The sequence below is a fragment of the Sus scrofa genome, chromosome 4 (genome assembly GCF_000003025.6).
Source record: "Sus scrofa isolate TJ Tabasco breed Duroc chromosome 4, Sscrofa11.1, whole genome shotgun sequence".
Taxonomy (NCBI): Eukaryota; Metazoa; Chordata; class Mammalia; order Artiodactyla; family Suidae; genus Sus; species Sus scrofa.
In genome coordinates this window covers 28,093,164-28,111,859 of record NC_010446.5, presented here as the reverse complement: position 1 = coordinate 28,111,859, position 18,696 = coordinate 28,093,164, and the positions used below count along the sequence as shown (strand labels likewise).

The window sequence follows — 18,696 nt, the reverse complement described above, 5'->3', positions numbered from 1 at the left end:
ATCAAAACTTTTAGTATTGTATGCTTTATTAGAGAATCACTTGTCTAGAATATCTGACCTGTATTGCAGAGCCCTTAGGAATCCAATTCTTTTTTTTTTTTTTTTTGTCTTTTTTTTTTTGTCTTTTGTTGTTGTTGTTGTTGTTGTTGTTGCTATTTCTTGGGCCGCTCCCGAGGCATATGGAGGTTCCCAGGCTAGGGGTTGAATTGGAGCTGTAGCCACCGGCCTACGCCAGAGCCACAGCAACGCGGGATCCGAGCCGCGTCTGCAACCTACACCACAGCTCACGGCAACGCCGGATCGTTAACCCACTGAGCAAGGGCAGGGATCGAACCCGCGACCTCATGGTTCCTAGTCGGATTCGTTAACCACTGCGCCAAGACGGGAACTCCAGGAATCCAATTCTAAATGCATTTAAATTAAATCATAAACATCTACAAAATCACTGTATGATATGCCTTTATCTAAAAAACTCAGGCATGTAACCTACTTTGACACCACATCTTTCTAAATAGCTGATAACTGATGCTGATTCATGACTTCAAAAAAAAATCTTCGGAAGTTTCTTTTGAATAATTCTATTTGCCTTTAGTCATTGAATTTCTCTATCTCAACATTTAATGTTTTCTAATTATTTTTTCCTCTTATTTCAGAGATTTGAGGGTACAGTTGATATTTCAGTTATTACCAATGGATTTCAAGCTATGGCAAGGAATGTTTATAGTTATAATTGTTTACAGACTCCAGTTATAACAGATTTTAATCCAAAAGTACGAACAATACTGGGTAAGAAATTCTTCAATGAAATTAGTCTTTCAAGATATATATGTGTGTGTGTGTGTGTGTATACACATATATATATGTGCATGTGTGTGTGTATATATGTGTGTATACATATATACCATTTCTAGACAGCCTTCTGCGGCAATTTCTTGTGCAATTGTGTTTCTTTCTTTCTTTTTTTTTTTTTGTCTTTTTTTTTGCTGTTTCTTGGGCCGCTCCCGCGGCATATGGAGGTTCCCAGGCTAGGGGTCCAATCGGAGCTGTAGCCACTGGCCTACACCAGAGCCCAGCAACACGGGATCCGAGCCGCGTCTGCAACCTACACCACAGCTCACGGCAATGCCGGATCCTTAACCCACTGAGCAAGGGCAGGGACCGAACCCGCAACCTCATGGTTCCTAGTTGGATTTGTAAACCACTGCGCCACGACGGGACTCCTGCAATTGTGTTTCTTAAAGCAAAACCTGTTGTGTTTTTGTTTTTAAAGCATAAACTGGTCTGTTTATTATATCACTTTGAACTAGTGCAATAAGAACAAAAATATTAATTTTTTAAAAGTTCTTTGCCATATTTTTCCCCATTAACCAATTATATATGATTTTTATCTTCGTGTGACAGCTATCAACTCTCACTGATTTTCTTTTACCTCTAAAAGCGTTAAGATTTCCTAAATCCGATAAAATGAGATGAGTTGGTTTGCTTAATATTCAAATTTAGCACTAGATAATAAGTTGACTCTTTTTTGTAAAACTTTTTCTTTAAAATAATAGGAGAAGTTAATTTAACGATTAAGGGTTATAACTTTGGAAATGAACTCACACAAAACATGGAGGTATATGTTGGAGGAAAATCCTGCCAAGTCCTTCACTGGAACTTCACAGATATTAGATGCATTTTGCCCAAGTTGTCTCCTGGAAAACATGATATCTGTGTCGAAGTCAGAAACTGGGGTTTTGCATCAACAAGGTATGGTAGACCATAAACTTTGATAGAGTTGTGGACCACATGGTGCTAATGTACTGGGATAGGAAAAAATAGTCATTAATTTTATAATATTTCACTTGCGTTCTTCACCTTTTATAACTCCTTTTGCAAAAGGTTCTGAAAGTATCCCAAAAAATGCAAGATGATACATAAGTTTGAGACAAATACCATTCAGATTATGTTGTAAGATTCTCTGCAAAACTAGGTTTATGTATATGTCACACAATTTTCATTCCTTCTGGAAATATTCATCAAGCAGTTACTAGGGGCCAGACACTTGCTTAGTGCTGGATTTACAGTGGAGAATAAGAGGGACATGTCCCCTACCTTAGTGATGCCCACAATTTTATTGGGGAGGCAGGTTTTCAAACAGAAGATTATATCAATAACTTGATTATAAATGTGAAAGAGGCTATGAATGAGAGGCCCCACGTGCTGCAAGAGCGTATAATAGAGCTAACTTTTCCTATGGGACTGGGATGAGTTCTCTCTTAGGGTGACAACAGAGCCAAGAAATGGGCAGGAACTGCCAGGTGAGGGAAAGGATGGAGAGAATCCTCCTCTAACTTTCCTTTAGGTAGCTGTTTATTTATCCCTTCCCCCAAGCTGTTTGTCAACTAGTAAAACTTTAGTTCTGGCATAAGGGAGTTAATGGTTTAGAATACTCAGAAAAAGAGGAAACTGGAATTTAGGGATTAAGAAAAGGCAAGTTAAACTAATGTCAGAGTAGAAGGAGAGATCATTGCAAAAGAATCTTGTGGGAGGTGAAGGCACATGAGCAACAGTAAACCTAATCACCAGAACTACACACGGTGTTTGTAAATTCACAGGGCAGAGTTTTGGTTCCAGAAGGGCTGTTGGCTTGTGCTCTGCCTTGATGATATAATGGACAGACATACAAAACCATTGACAGCATACAAAACCATTTGGGCGGTGGTTCAAAAACTACATCAGTTTTGATGAGGAAGTTAAATAAAAGTAAAGGAGTTCCTATTGTGGCTCAGGTTAAGAACCTGATATAGTCTCTATGAGAATGTGGGTTCAATCCCTGGCCTTGCTCAGTGCACTGAGGACCCGACATTGGTGTGGCTGTGGCATAGGCTGGCAGCTGCAGCTCAAGTTTGACCCCTAACCCAAGAACTTCCATATGCTGCAGATGCAGTAATAAGAAGAATAAATAAGTAAATAATAAGTAAATAAATAAATAAAAGTTAACAGAAAGACTCATTCGAGTTGTGGTGGGAGCTGGAATGTGGAAGTCAACTCCATGTGTCAGATGAGAAAAGCATTGTACATTTTGATGGTCTTCTAGTGTCTATAACAAAGCAAAAAAAAAAAAAATTAAAACTCACTCTTCGAAATAGTGGGAAGGGAGAGCATGACAAGTTTCCAACAAATATAGCATGATAAATTCAAATTAATTGCACAAAACTTTAATTATATTAAATGTATTTATTTTGCTATTACTGTTTTTTTTCCTTTTTTTTTTTTTTTTTGACCATACCTGTAGCATGCAGAAGTTCCTAGGCCAGGGATTGAACCTATGGCATGGCAACGACCCAAGGCACTGTAGTGACAATGCCAAGTCCTTAACCATTAGGCCACCAGGGAACTCCCAGTAGTCTTTTTTTATGTTTTACTCTAGTAAATATATAAAATATTTTATTTTTTATTTTTATTTTTTGCTTTTAAGGGCTGCACCTGCAACATATGGAAGTTCCCAGGCTAGGGGTCAAATTGGAGCTGTAGCTGCCAGCCACAGCCACAGCAACATGGGATCCATGCCACATCTGTGACCTACACCACAGCTCATAGCAACACCAGATCCTTAACCCATTAAGCGAGACCTGGAATCGAATCCACATCCTCATGGATAATAGTTGGGTTTGGAACCCACTGAGCCACAACAGGAACTCCCAGATAGAAAATATTTTTAAGGATTTCCTGTATTTCTTGTGACTGCAGTTTTTATAATCATATTTTTCCCATAATATTTTAAGATTTTTCATCTAAAATTCTGCCAGGACACTTTCAGAAATCTAATTTTAATATTTAGGGAAATAATTATTTGTATGTATATGATCCAACCAAATTAAATTCATGACAATTATCAGATTATCAGTTAGATAATCTGACTCATTTGAGTTGTGGTGGGAGCTAGAATGTGGAAGTAATGTAAAAAGGTAATGTCTAATTAAATATTCAATTACTTCCTCTTAAGTGAATCATATCCTCATAAGAGTTTAGTGACATGACCCCATGGAAAACTTTTTAAAATATCTATTGATTTTTCTTTGCCAGAGACAAGTTAAATGCTTCTATACAATATGTTTTGGAAGTGAGCAACATGTTTCCACAGAGAGGCTCCTTATATGGTGGAACTGAAATAACCATAATGGGTTTGGGATTCAGCACGATACCAGCTGAGAACACCGTGATTTTAGGTACGAGTTTCATCCTCACAGGAGAGCTGTTATCATTTTTTTTTCATCTTAAAGGATGTGCTCTAGGTGCTGAGTTCTTACACAAATAGTCTCAATAATTGAAGCTTTTTTTTACTTTTAGCGCATAAAAGCTAAGTGTATTTGGTTAGGCAATAAAGAGAAACTAAATCACTGCTTTTGATTTCGGTAAATAATTACTGAATATTTAATGTGTATAGAACACTTTAAAAAGGACAGATCTCATTTCTAAAACTAATCAGTACTTGAACATGATTACTATCAGAAAAAATTACCAAAGATCCTACTATGTAACGTGGAGCTTTTGCAGGGCCTTAACTGTTTGCTAATTATGCTTCTTCTCTACAGCTCACAAAAAATATTTGAGAAAATGTTTTCTTCCCTCCCATCTTTATTTTTTCTAGGGTCCTTCCCTTGCAATGTGATATCATCATCAGAAAATGTCATAAAATGTATTCTTCATTCAACAGGGAATGTGTTCAGGATTACCAACAATGGGGAAGACTCAGGTATCAGACAACATTTATATATTGTAAATAATGGAAGCACATTATCTTGAAATTAATTTGATTTTTACTTACTGCACTTCCAAGTATTCAGAGAATAAGTATTGTTATTTCTTTGTATAATCTGTTAATAACCTGTCTAGCACTTACTCACTTGACAAAGGGGGCCACAGGTAGACTGAATCAGTGGTAAATTTGAGTCTAAAAGGCTAGACTTAAAATTTCTAGTTTGAGGAATCACTGTTTGGTTTTACTGCAGTACAGAACCTCCTGGATTACTATTGTTTGGTTTTGGTTGTAGGTTTCTATATAAATATTAAAATTGAAATTATATAGATTTTTTGAGTGACTGGATGCCTGAGAAAATTTTTATGTTTGAGGACTTGATCATAGCTTTTAAAAATATTCCATATAATATTGTGGAACAACTTGTTTATTAACTCTGATTTTTTTCAAATTATCTCCCAGTCAGCAGTTTTGGAGTTGTGTGGCTTATCTTTTCCCTAGCTTCTTATTATCTTACTTTCCGTTATTTCTATTTATTTTTATTACATATTTAAATTAGGTAGATAACAGTTTTACAATGGTAATTTAAAGGTTTTTTTTCATTAATGACTGTAAATAAGCAATATTTCCAAAGATAATTATTAAGAATTTTTACTCCTTTTCCTTTTTTCTCTAAAAATATGACTCAATTCTTGCTCCCAGTACATGGATTAGGTTATGCCTGGTCACCATCAGTCTTAAATGTATCTGTGGGAGACACAGTGACATGGCGTTGGCAAGCAGATCCATTTCTTAGGGGAATAGGATATAGAGTTTTCTCTGTCTCTAGTCCTGGAAGTGTAATTTATGATGGCAGAGGATTTACAAACAGAAGAGAAAAATCTGCATCAGGTACGTTTCTACTTTGTGCATTTTGCATCATGCTTCTTTTCCCCAGTATAATAAAAAGAGATTTTGTTTAGATTTGAAATATTTCTGCATAAATAATATATACTAGTACACAAAATGGTTCAGTTGGCATTTGATTGCTATAGTAAACATATTAGACACTTTTTAAATATTCTGAATGAATATCAGCAAGGTATGTTATACTTCAGATGAGTTCTGTTATCAGAAATATCTTTATTCATTCTGGAATAATTACCCAACTGAAAAATATATCAAAACAAACAAAATACAAAGAAAAATAGAATAATACGTTTTCATCATACCAATTTGGCAGCAAGTAATAAACTTTTGTTGATTGGAGTCAGCTTTAAAAATCAGTATTTCTCCTGGGACAACTTAGTGTAAAGCATGCCTTTTAGACTACCTGTCTTGTTTTACACATCTAGCAGTTTGAACTTTTTACTCATGAACACGAGATATTGTTTATTTTTCATTGCAGGGTTTTTCTTTAAGATTCAGTGAGTTATGCCAGACTTAAGTCCATTTTTCTAGAAAAAATAACTCTAGATCTTGTCTTCTTGGAGTGTAATTTCATTATCCAAAGACAGCCCTTTTATAGCCATTTTATAGTCATTTTATAGTCATTTCCTTACCACTTCCTATTGAAATGTCACACATGTGAGAAATAAGGAACTTGTCATCTGCCTGTGCATTTGAATGATCATTTCAAATTTCTTTTTAGGGATGCATTAATTGCTTGTATTTATTATGTGCCATCTCATTTTATGGCAGGTTCATTTTCTTACCAATTTACTTCACCTGGAATCCATTATTATAGCAGCGGGTATGTTGATGAGGCTCACTCCATTTTTCTCCAAGGAGCCATTAACGTTTTACCAGCTGAAACCAGGCACATTCCCCTGCACCTGTTTGTGGGTGGCACTGAAGCTACATATGTTCAGGGTAAGAGGGTTAAAGATGGAAACCCTGTCACTTCGGTGACCCAGGGAGTATGTGGTCTTTCTGGAGTAGGAGGCAGCTAACTGGGTCTGACTACCTCTTAGTAGCCACATGACCTTGAGTAGGTCTGGACTGCTCTGAGGCTGGAATTTGTTCTATAAAATAGGGATTGTGTTGATGTTGTCCTGCCAGGCTCCCTGAATTGTGTACCTCAATGAAGTATAATGTGAAAAAGTTCTGATACTCTGTATGTGCCTGAAAATGTATTAAAATGTGAGATGATGTTATTGTTTTATTTTTCTCCTGGGATCTGGCCTGAGATAAATTGAAAAATATATTAATTTTATATTCACTCTTTACTGTATCATCTTTGGCTAGCCCTTAGCTTTTTACTGCCTGGGGCTCTTCTTGTCATTTAAAAAAAAAAAAAAAAGGCTTACCAGCATATAAGAACCATCATCAAAACAGAATAATGCAGCCTGGAAACAGTTCTTGTTTTGGAATATTATCCATGACTTACAGGCAGTTCTTTTGTCTAAAGGAGGACCTGTGAATTTGCACTTGGGAAGCTCTGTGGCAGGCTGCCTAGCAACAGAACCCCTGTGTGGCCTGAACAATGCCAGGGTTAAAAATGCAGATAGATTGCTCTTTGAGCTTTCAAGTTGTTTTTCACCAACTGTAAGCAACATTAGTCCATCCACTGGAACATTAAATGAATTGATAACAATTGTTGGACGTGGCTTCAGTAATCTCACATGTGCTAATAAGGTGAGAATATAAATATCTCCTATTTACTTATGTATACTCAATAAACGGAAGATGTTTCACCCATAACCTCATACTGTAATTTCTAACATTAGAAATTTATTATGATGTAATTCACACACCATACAGTTTACCCATTTAATGTGCACAATTCAAAAGCTTTTGCATAGTCAGAGTGTTGGGCATCCATCACGACAATTAATTTTAGAATATTTTTATTATCCCAAAAGGAACCCCATAACCCTTTGACATTGCCCCAACCCTTCCATGTCTCCCAGGCCTAAACAACCACTAATCTTTCTGTCTCTGTGGATTTGACTATTGTGGATATTCTTATAAATAGACTCATGTAGTGTGTGGTCATTTGTAACCAGCTTTATTCACTGAGCATAATGTTTTCAAGGTTCTTCCGTGATTACCACATAGCAACATTTCATTTTTTATGTCCAAATGATACTCCATTGTATGGGGTATACAATTTATTTATCCATTCATTAGTTTGTGGACATTTGGGTTGTCTTCACCTTTTTTGGCTATTATGAATAATGTAGCTATGAACATTCATGTTTGTTTTAAGATTAATCCAAGATATGGCTCAATCGGCCTCCCCAAATTAATTTAATGAATAAAAAGTTGCACATGATCCATCTTTAAAATTTAGTTGTTGCTAACACAAAATTTATGTTCATACAAGAGTAATGTACTGACTTGTTTTCATATTCATTTTACTTTCAGGTTACAATTGGTAGCTATCCTTGTGTTGTAGAAGAAAGTAGTAGCCATTCCATTGTGTGTCATATTGACCCTCAAAACTCAATGGATGTTGGCATCAGGGAACTTGTCACAGTAACTGTCTACAACCTGGGCACTGCTATCAACACACTGTCCAATGAATTTGATAGGAGATTTGTACTTTTGCCCAGCATTGACTTGGTATTACCAAATGCAGGGTCAACTACAGGAATGACAAAAGTGACCATAAAAGGCTCTGGATTTGCCGTTTCTTCTGCTGGTGCGCAAGTCTTTATGGGTCATTTTCCATGTAAAGTTCTGTCGGTGAATTATACAGCCATTGAATGTGAAACATCTCCTGCTCCCCAACAGCTTGTGGAAATAGAGCTTCTGATCCATGGAGTGCCTGCCCGGTGTCAGGGGAACTGCAGCTTTTCATATTTAGAAAGCATCACTGCTTTTATAACAAGAATCACCCCAAACTCCATCAAAGAATCTGTAAAAGTTCTTATTGAAGGAGAAGGTTTTGGCACTGTCTTAGAGGACATTGCTATTTTCATTGGAAACCAACAGTTCAGAGCAATTGATGTTCATGAAAATAACATCACTGTACTTGTGACTTCTCTTCCGGCTGGACCTCATTCTCTTAGGGTTGTGGTGGGAACAAAAGGCTTGGCTCTGGGAAACCTTACTGTCAGCAGCCCCGCAGTAGCATCTGTCACACCAACTTCTGGAAGCATTGGTGGTGGAACCACTTTGATGATCACAGGAAATTGCTTCTATCCAGGCAATACCACAGTCACTGTTGGGGACAAACCTTGTCAAATCATTTCCGTCAGTTCCAGTGAAGTCTACTGCCTCACCCCAGCAGGGACAGCTGGAAGGTCAGCGTGAAGATCTCTGTTAACACCGTTGCTTATCCACCTCTGTCATTTACATATGCCTTGGAAGATACTCCACTTCTCAGAGGAATTGTCCCAAGTACAGGTACTCCAATACCTGCCTTTTTGTTGTCTTGATATCATATTATCAGTAACACCTATTAGCATAGAATTGGAGTAATGTTTACAAATGATTATGAGGATGTATTTAGACAGTCCCTCTTAATAGTGGGATTTGAGTTTTGTGTAATCTCTATTTTGTGATTATTTTTTGGACATCTTGGGATAAAATTATTTAGTCCAATTCTGACTTCTTTTATGACAAAATCCGCATTAACTTGACCTAAGTTTCAAAATGAAGAAGAAATAGATGAATATCTAACGACTGAAATTGGTCATTATTTTGTGTCACTAATGTTGAATATGGCACAGGATATACCTATACCTATTAAAATTCACAAGTGCTTGATCTTACTAACATTGAGAATTTTTTAGAGTATCTTGTTTCCGTGAAACTGCAATTGATTATTAACACAACAGAATTATTTTTAAGGTGGTAATTGTCCATTCAGATGGAAAAATAATATAAAACAGAATTTACTTAAAATTATTTAACATGACTTGTTTTTCTAAGCTAAGAATAGATTGAGATGTCTTCTTAACCTTTTTTTTTTTTTTTTTTTTTTTTTTGTCTTTTCTAGGGCCACGCCTGAGGCATATGGAGATTCCCAGGCTAGGGGTCTAACTGCAGCTGTAGCTGCCAGCCTACGCCAGAGCAACAGCAACGCGGGAACCAAGCCGTGTCCTTGACCTACACCACAGCTCACGGCAACTCCAGATCCTTAACCCACTGAGCAAGGCCAGGGATCGAACCCGCAACTTCATGGTTCCTAGTTGGATTTATTAACCACTGAGCCATGAGGGAAGCTCTGTTTTCTTGATCCTTTGTCATTATGTTATGCTGTTTCTGGTGGAATGCTTTTCATCTAGGTAATGAATTGTGGAGATGTAGCTGTAGAGTAATGGCTGGGAACTTGGCCTTGATCCGTGGGTTCCCATCTCGGTTCTTCTCTCCAGTGGTGAAAGTTTGGACAAGTTGTTTTTTTGTTTGTTTTTTTATTTGTTTTTAATTACAGTTTCCTTTGCAAGCAGATACCTACCTCAAAGGTTAAAGAAGTTCATTAATATAATGCAACTTAAAATGATACTTTTTAATAAAGAACTCATTAATTGTTGGCCTTTAAAAATGTCTGTAAGTGCCAGGTTTGGGTAAGATATGTTCTCTGCCTTCAAGAATTTTGCTAGGGAAATTTTCTTTCAAATGTCTAGTTTTCTCATTTAGGATTTTAAAAAGCAAATATGGAAATTTGGAACATATGCCAACATATTGTATTATTATAATAGCAGTGCCATAATTGCAAATGAAGAACTAGATATTGGCATATGTTCCAAATTTCCATGAACCACTTCTGTCTCATTTCTCTTTGAATTATCTTTCAAAACAATGTGTTTGTAGATATACGAGATTTGTAGATAAGTGAGAACTGAGCTCTTTTATTACTAAAGAGACAAAGCAATAGATCACACTTAGAGCAACACTTCCATTTGAAAGGTGAAATGCCAGACAGAATTAAAAGTTTAAGAGCCCAAGACCTTATTTTACCTTGTATCTTAAAACTATTCCTAACATGAAAAATCTCATTTATATCTATGATCTTTAAAATGACAACTTATATTTCAGTGATTCTTATTATATAATCAACTCTATGGTTATTTTTATTATTACTACTTGAAATAAAGCACACTAGTACTTAGTGACTCTGCGTTTGTAACGTGTTGATTAATATCTATTCACTTATTATGTAGGTATGTAGCTATGCATTTGGATGACCTATGGAAAATTTCATGTGTGTAATGCCCTCAGTGCATTTTTGTCAAAAAAAAGAGAAGAAAGGAACAGCATGATTGAAATTCTTTATTCTATGTACATTTATTCAAGGCATTAACATCAACATTCATCTCTAAGTCTTAAAATTTATCCCTTATTTCTGTAATTACTATATTACACTTATTTATATATCATAATTTCTTTATCAAGTCATACATGTTGAAAATATTTGAATTAAGAAAAATCATCATTGGAGTTCCTGTCAGTGGCGCAGTGGTTAACGAATCCGACTAGGAACCATGAGGTTGCCGGTTCGATCCCTGGCCTTGCTCAGTGGGTTAAGGATCCAGCATTGCCATGAGCTGTGGCTCCTGATTAGACCCCCAGCCTGGGAACCTCCATATGCCGTGGGAGCGGCCCTAGAGAAGACCAAAAAAAAAAAAAAAAAAGAAAGAAAAATCATCATTCCTCAGAACAGTTGCAAATATCAGGAAAGTACAAAGTTATTAGAAAGTAAGCTTTATCCCTAAAATATACTCTAACCCAACACCTGCTGCTCAGGCATTCATACTCCCTTCCTCTGTATCTTTTCCCTTTCTCTTTTCCACTATCCTGAATCACTAGAAACTTACAATACAGTAGAATGGACAGATGCTCTGGAAAATAATAAACATTGAGATAAATATCTTATAGTTACTATACCATAAACAGCATACATGTGTTGTTGATGTTTACATTGGTTTGAAAAGATTGGACATTGTTTATGGAATTAAATAGATATATCTTTAAATGCATGTGTAAGTATTGAATTGAGATATGTTTATATGGTCTGTTTTTTTTAAAAGGTCCTCCAGGAACTGAAATTCAGATCACTGGATTGAATTTTGGTGTTGATATCCCGGACATTTCTGTGATGATCAATAGCAGTCCGTGTAATGTGACCATGGCCAATGATACTGCACTGCAGTGTGTCATTGGAGAGCATGCAGGTGGCACTTTTCCTGTTACAATGCATCATAAAACAAAAGGCTGTGCTGTGTCCGCAGTTGTATTCCAGTACCCACTTACTATTCAAAATATTCATCCAAGCCAAGGTAATCATGAATGAGCCAGAACCTAGAAATTTTATATTGTTTCAGTAAACAGTAAAAAAAAAAAAATTCTTCAAACTGCTAAAATTTGTAGTTTCTATAACACATATTTTTATGCATCAAATAAACATCAAAGAGAACAATTATTTCAAAATATTTGTTTATTTCTCTTTGTGATATATAATTTATTTAAAATTTAACCCTTTCAAAAACGTCCAGGTTATATGCGGAAATTTTTTTTAAAAATCATGTTTAGACATCACTGTCCTGTAATTATGTCTACATAAATAAGTCTTTTTTCTGTTTGAAAATTATTTTAGTAGTTAAAAACCTTAAGAAAGTATAATCAATGTACTTTTGACTAGAAGAGTGATTTTACGTTTGTTTCGACTACTCTGAAATTCTTTGTGACATTTCTTTTAAATAACATTTTAGTTCCTAAAAGTAGTTTAAATAACTGACATTTCTTTGAATGTGACATTTATTCAGTGAGGGTTTTAAAATACTCCAATCACTATAATGAAAAGAGATCCTTGCACTAATATAATGTTATATAATTAAAATATGATTTCAGTTCTAAGAATCATTTCATTTAATATTCCATTTCAGGTTTAAAAATAAAGTTAAACATATGCACAGAGGAGGTTTTCTTTTCATTAACGTTGTTTTTCCCTTTTATATTTCTTCACTAGGAAGCTTTGGTGGTGGTCAGACCATGACTGTGAGAGGCACTGGGTTTAATCCGCACAATTCAGTTATATTAGTGTGTGGCTCAAAATGTGCAGTTGACAGACTTAAATCTAATTATACAACATTATTATGTGAAATTCCACCTCACAATGGTAAGTCGTCAGAATAAAAGAATGGCAGTCTTGGAGCACTGTTTAACTTTATAGAGATCAGCCTGAATTTCTTTTTCCAAGTTTTTGTGTTCATTAGGGCAATTGAATCACCTTTATGAATTTCCTGATTTTAACCAGTTTCTTTAGAATGTTGTTTTCCAGGTTTATATGTTTTCTGAGATTCATAACGTTTGGGTTAGACTGAACTGTTGATAATAAATTGCAACATTTCCTTTTATCACAGAAACTGAGCATGCCAAATGGAGAACATGTTGTTAGTTCCTCTTGGAGTATTAGCTTTTCCTTGAAGGTAGGCTAGTATAATGGTTATGAGGGTGAACTCTGGCAATGCCTTTCACGCATTACCTTTCAATGCCAAGATACAAACCCAAGCTGTGTCCATGGGCAAGTTATTCAACCTCTCTGTGCCTTAGTTTTCTCATCTGTAAGATGGAAATAATCACATTAGCCTACTTTATAGGATTATTTTGAGGTTTAATAAGCTAATGTATATAGAGAATAGAATGATATCTGAAACATGATATGTGATTTGCTATTATTATTATTACTCTTATTTGCTTTTAATTAGTGGTTAAGAGCCTGGGCTCTGGGGAGCCCTGAATTTGTTTTGCCACTTAACTGTGTCACCTCAGCTGAGTAACTTCTCTCTGTTCAATTTGTCCATCTATTAAGTGGAGATGATATTGGTCCTAATTTGGTAGGTTACTTTGAAGTTTAAATGTCTAGTATTTTAAGTACACAATAAATTTTAATTATCTAACAACATTTAAGAAGAACCAAAGGGAATAATATAGATAAATAAAATATATGGTTTATGTTCAGACATTTTTTAAAAACTTAACAAAAATTGTTTTTTTGTCTTTTGTCCTTTTTAGGCATATGGAGGTTCCCAGACTAGGGGTCAAATCGGAGCTGTAGCCACTGGCCTATACCACAGCCACAGCAACACCAGATCTGAGCCTCGTCTGCAACCTACACCATAGCTCATGGCAATGCCAGATCCTTAACCCACTGAGCAAGGCCAGGGATCAAACCCACAACCTCATGGTTCCTAATTGGATTCGTTTCCACTGAGCCACGAGGGGAACTCCAAAAATTAGCAAAATTTGATGACATTTTTCTAAACATTTTTGCTTCTCCTGACTTTTTAAACAAGAAATGTTGAAGAAAATATAACATTTTTCTGACTGGGCTTAACTATCATTTCAGCATCAGAGTTTGTATTGCGATTAAAAAAAAAATGCAGCAATGCTGTCAAGATTTTCAGGTTGTTGGTTTTAACACTGGTGTCTTTTCCTTTTTCTTTTTTTTTTTTTTTTGTCTTTTGTCTTTTGTCTTTTGTCTTTTGAGGACCACACCCACAGCATATGGAAGTTCCCAGACCAGGGGCTGAATCCGAGTTACAGCTGCCGGCCTACACAACAGCCATAGCAAAGCCAGATCTGAGCTGTGGTGCAACCTATACCACCATAGCTCACGACAACGCTGGATCCTTAACCCACTGAGTGAGGCCAGGGATCGAACCCACAACCTCATGGTTCCTAGTCGGATTCGTTAACCACTGTGCCACGACGGGAACTCCTGGTTCTGCTTCTTTATGCTATGTTTTTGTGTAGAGTTTCTGTATTTTTTCTATCTTTTACCTTGCTTTCAGGTATCACTCCTTGCTGTTGTCAGCACGCCTGCCATAGGCAGTTCTTCCTTCCTCCCTCTAATTTGCAATGTTGAATCCTCTAGGACTGGAAAACCAAACAGGCAGGTTTGTAGACTAGCCTACAATAAGAGGCTCCAGGGGAGGGTCCAAAGGTTTTTCCCCTGTTGATAATGTGTGTGAACTTTGTGATATTTTTGGCTGTTGCTGGAGATCTTTATTACTTCAACTATAGCCTGTGAAAGTGACTTTGGGAAAAGAAAAATGTTATTGTAAATGTTTGGTGTGTTTGGAAATCAGTAAAGGCCTGATGGAAGAACTGAATCAGTTTGATCCTCTTATAGGCAGTGGACCCGAGCAAGCCTGTGATGTGAGTGTGGTCAATGGGAAGGATGTGTCTCAATCCACGACTCCTTTTACCTACACCCTGTTGATGACTCCGCTCATCACTGAAATAACTCCCAAGAGAGGCAGCACAGCAGGGGGCACCAGACTGAGAGTCCTGGGATCAGGCTTCAGGTATTGTCTTCATAAGCACATACATCAGCGTGGGTTTCCAGACTTCAGCCTTTGCATCTGCTTTCTCGTGTGCCAGGACAGTGTTGAATATAGTCATGGAATATGTGTGCATCTGCCAAAAGCCACACTACCTTTACTGACTAACACTCTGTGCCAGTAACCTTTCTACCCCACAGAAACTTTCTGTATTACCTTCTTAGATATTTGTTAATCCTATTTTTTGGTTAGAAGGCTAACATTACAGAGGCTAAATAACTTTTCCCAGATTCTAGTAAGTAACGTCACAAGTATAAATCACCTTTTGTTATACGTTCCCCCAAATCTCGCCTCCAACCATCATCTGCTTCATTGGTTCAGTGAAACATCCCTTCTTTCATTGGGTCCATTTCATTTAACTGTTTATATTCCTTCTTCCTAAACATATTCATTATTTTGGCTCAAATTTATATACTGCACTATCATCTTTCAGTGGATAAGGCGGGATGTTTTTCACAGAACTAGAACAAAATATTTTAAAGTTTATTTGGAAGCCCAAAAGACACAGAATAGCCAAAGCCATCCTGAGAAAGAAAAAGGAAGCTGGAGGAATCAGGCTCCTTGACTTCAGGCTATACTACAAAGCTACAGTCATCAAAACTGTATGGTACTGACACAAAGATAGAAATATAGATCAGTGGAACAGGATAGAAAGCCCAGAATTAAACCCATGCACCTACAGTCAACTAATCTATGACAAAGGAGGCAAGAATATGCAATGGAGAAAAGACAGTCCCTTCAATAATCGATGCTGGGAAAACTGGACAGCCACATGTAAAAGAATGAAATTAGAACACTTACTAACACCATACACAAAAATAAACTCAAAATGGATTAAAGATCTAAATATAAGACCAGATACACTATACTCTTAGAGGAAAATATAGGCCAAACACTCTCTGACATAAACCACAGCAATATCTTCTCAGATCTACCTTTTAGAGTAATAACAATCAAGTGGATAAGGCTGACTTTAAAATCCCAGATCATTTAAATCATAGAAGGTACTTTTCATTCCTCAAATATTTATAATTCCTTGGACTTGCATTTTTATATGAGATTAAGTTCCAAAGTCTGTGAATGGGGCAAAAATGTCACAGAGACAAATGATCAAGGAAAGTCTCTTATGAAGGTGCCTGTTTGGAGACCAACATAGAATCCTCAATAATTTGAACCCAAGCAGTTTTTCTCCAATACTGCAATACTTTGCTAGTTTGTACAGTTTTATTTCCTGACCTCATAATCTCTTTACTTTTTTACTTCAACAAATGTGTTGAAGTTTTACTACTGAAAAAAAGTGTCAGTCTGCACTCTGATGACTCACAAAATTAGATCATTATTTTTACAATAATGCATATGGATCATAGAGTTTGACAATGTGACCTAGAAATTTGAGAAAAAAAAATGTTTTGTTTCCCTTTTTATATTATAGTGAAAACATACAGGATGTTCTCATTACTGTAGCTGAAGCCAAATGTGATGTTGAATATTCCAACAAGACGTATATCATCTGCATGACAAATGCCCACACTCCTTCAGGGTGGGCTCCAGTGCATGTCAACATCAGAAGAATGGGCATGGCCAAACTGGTAATGGTGCTGTTGGGTAGACTAGTCTGAGCAATAGAAAAACTAGCTTTATGGGAGGTGAAGTAATTAGCAATAGACTTTTTACCTCGTTAATGTCTCCCCCAAAATTTCTGAGATGTGATAATAAATTTAAGTGGGTTATGTTTTTTTATTTACTACTAAAATTTTATTTCAGATTTCTAATTATTTTGGGTTTCAGGGTAATTGTTAATGGTTTTTTTCAGCTTTTTATTATTGTGAAATTAACCAATAGGCAGCTCAAACATATTTAAGGTAGGTTATGCTTTATTATTAATGAAAATGTTCATTGTTTTATATTTCTTCATTCTGAGAAATTAAATGAAGAATCATGATAAAACCTCTAAAGTCTGTACTGTTCTATTGCAGGATAATGCAGACTTCCTGTATGTTGATGCTTGGTCCTCCAACTTCACATGGGGAGGAAAGTCTCCCCCAGAGGAAGGCTCACTAGTTGTTATTACGAAAGGACAGACAGTTTTGCTGGATCAAAATACCCCTATCCTGAAAATGTTGCTTATTCAGGGTAAGTTTCTGAAAATCTGTTTATTAGACTCTGCCTATGAAATATTTCTGTAAAGTTAATTTAATCAAAATTCATGATTATAACATCCATGATTGTATCATATTCTGAATGCAATGTGTAGTACTGAGTTCTTTAAATTGAGTATTATAATCCATTTGTGGTTATAAAATTATTTACTTTGTTAAAACCCAAATCTTTTAATGAAATAGAATAGAAAATATTGGCAAGTACTACACAGATATGGATAAGCATCTTTTAAAATTAAATGTTTTCATGAAACTTTTGTTTCAGTAGTTGTGTGTGTGTGTGGGGTGTGTGCCAATGCACATGAAGCGGATCACAAAAGGTATTTCCCACTTAGAAAAACACTATTATAGTGGGTCCCTGGGGTTATACAATCAGAGGGATTTGTTAAATTCTTACTAAATGACCCCCTAGACCCCCTTGGATGCCAGCTTGTGGTTTAAACTTTGCTTGTGAACCTGCTTTCAACTGTCACCTGAAATTCTCTCTACTTTGTTTGTTTGTTTGTTTTATTATTTTTTTAGCCATGCCTAAGGCATGTGGAAGTGCCTGGGCCAGGAATCAAACCCATGCCACAGCTCTAACCAGAGCCACAGCAGTGACAACACTGGATCTTTAACCTGCTGAGCTATGAGGGAATTCCATTAATAATCTATTTTTAATACAGAAAGCTAAATTACTAAAAATGTTAAAACTGTGTGTAAAAGAAGCCATAATTGGCAAAAGTGAAAACGCTTAGGGCTTTAGTGTATAAATTTTGCCATAATGGTTTTATCTGTTCAGAGATATTTGTGTTTTGCTTTTGTTTTAACTTCTGGGATAATAGCAGTGTTTCAGTTATTTTAAGTTACTAACTATTAAGCCTTTGGACAAGTAAAGTTTCGCTGTCCAAAAATTTATATCAGTCTCTTAAAAAGTGATATCTCAGCACATTCTTTAATAATGCAGGGAGTTCCCTTGTGGCACAGTGGGTTAAGGATCTGGCATTGTCTCTGTAGCAGCTCCAGTCACTGCTGTGGTGCAGTTTTGATCTCTGGCCCAGGAACTTCCACAAGCCATGGACGTGGCTGATAATAATAATAATAATAATAATAATAATAATAATAATAATAATAATAATGTTAATCGGGCTATAGTTGTTATAATGCAAATTAGTGGACAAAAGTTTAGAGCTAATGTTGACATTTTACAGTTTCTATAGAAGGTGTTTGTTTAATTTTTTGTTCTTAATTTATATTTTAAGGTCCTGTGTTTATAGAAATAGAACTTATATGGTTGCACTATTTAATAGCATTTAAAGTAACAAATGATCGAGGGAAAATAATCTGCCCTTAGATTTGATTTTCTATCAACTCCTTGGGTCTTGTCTGAAGTTTTTATACTTTATGTTGCAAAAGAGTGAAGAGAAGGGATATGCATAGTGACTACAGACAGAAATAAGAAATTAAACTTTAAAATACAATTTAACAAATTGCTTTTAATAAGAATTTTCCTCGTGATATAGCTCATAATTGTATGGTTTGT

At 35.9% G+C, this 18,696-nt stretch overlaps 1 protein-coding gene across 1 annotated transcript in view; it reads left to right on the top strand.

The window, feature by feature from the left end:
* Positions 1–18,696, top strand: part of PKHD1L1 (PKHD1 like 1) — a 152,884-nt gene that overhangs the window by 64,472 nt on the left and 69,716 nt on the right. Inside the window, 14 exon segments of the mRNA XM_021089012.1 lie at positions 654–786; positions 1,554–1,749; positions 4,069–4,211; positions 4,634–4,738; positions 5,444–5,632; positions 6,422–6,592; positions 7,131–7,357; positions 8,090–8,966; positions 8,969–9,073; positions 11,701–11,949; positions 12,639–12,788; positions 14,805–14,979; positions 16,448–16,604; positions 16,992–17,148. Of these exon segments, the coding sequence (XP_020944671.1) occupies positions 654–786; positions 1,554–1,749; positions 4,069–4,211; positions 4,634–4,738; positions 5,444–5,632; positions 6,422–6,592; positions 7,131–7,357; positions 8,090–8,966; positions 8,969–9,073; positions 11,701–11,949; positions 12,639–12,788; positions 14,805–14,979; positions 16,448–16,604; positions 16,992–17,148 (3,034 nt within the window).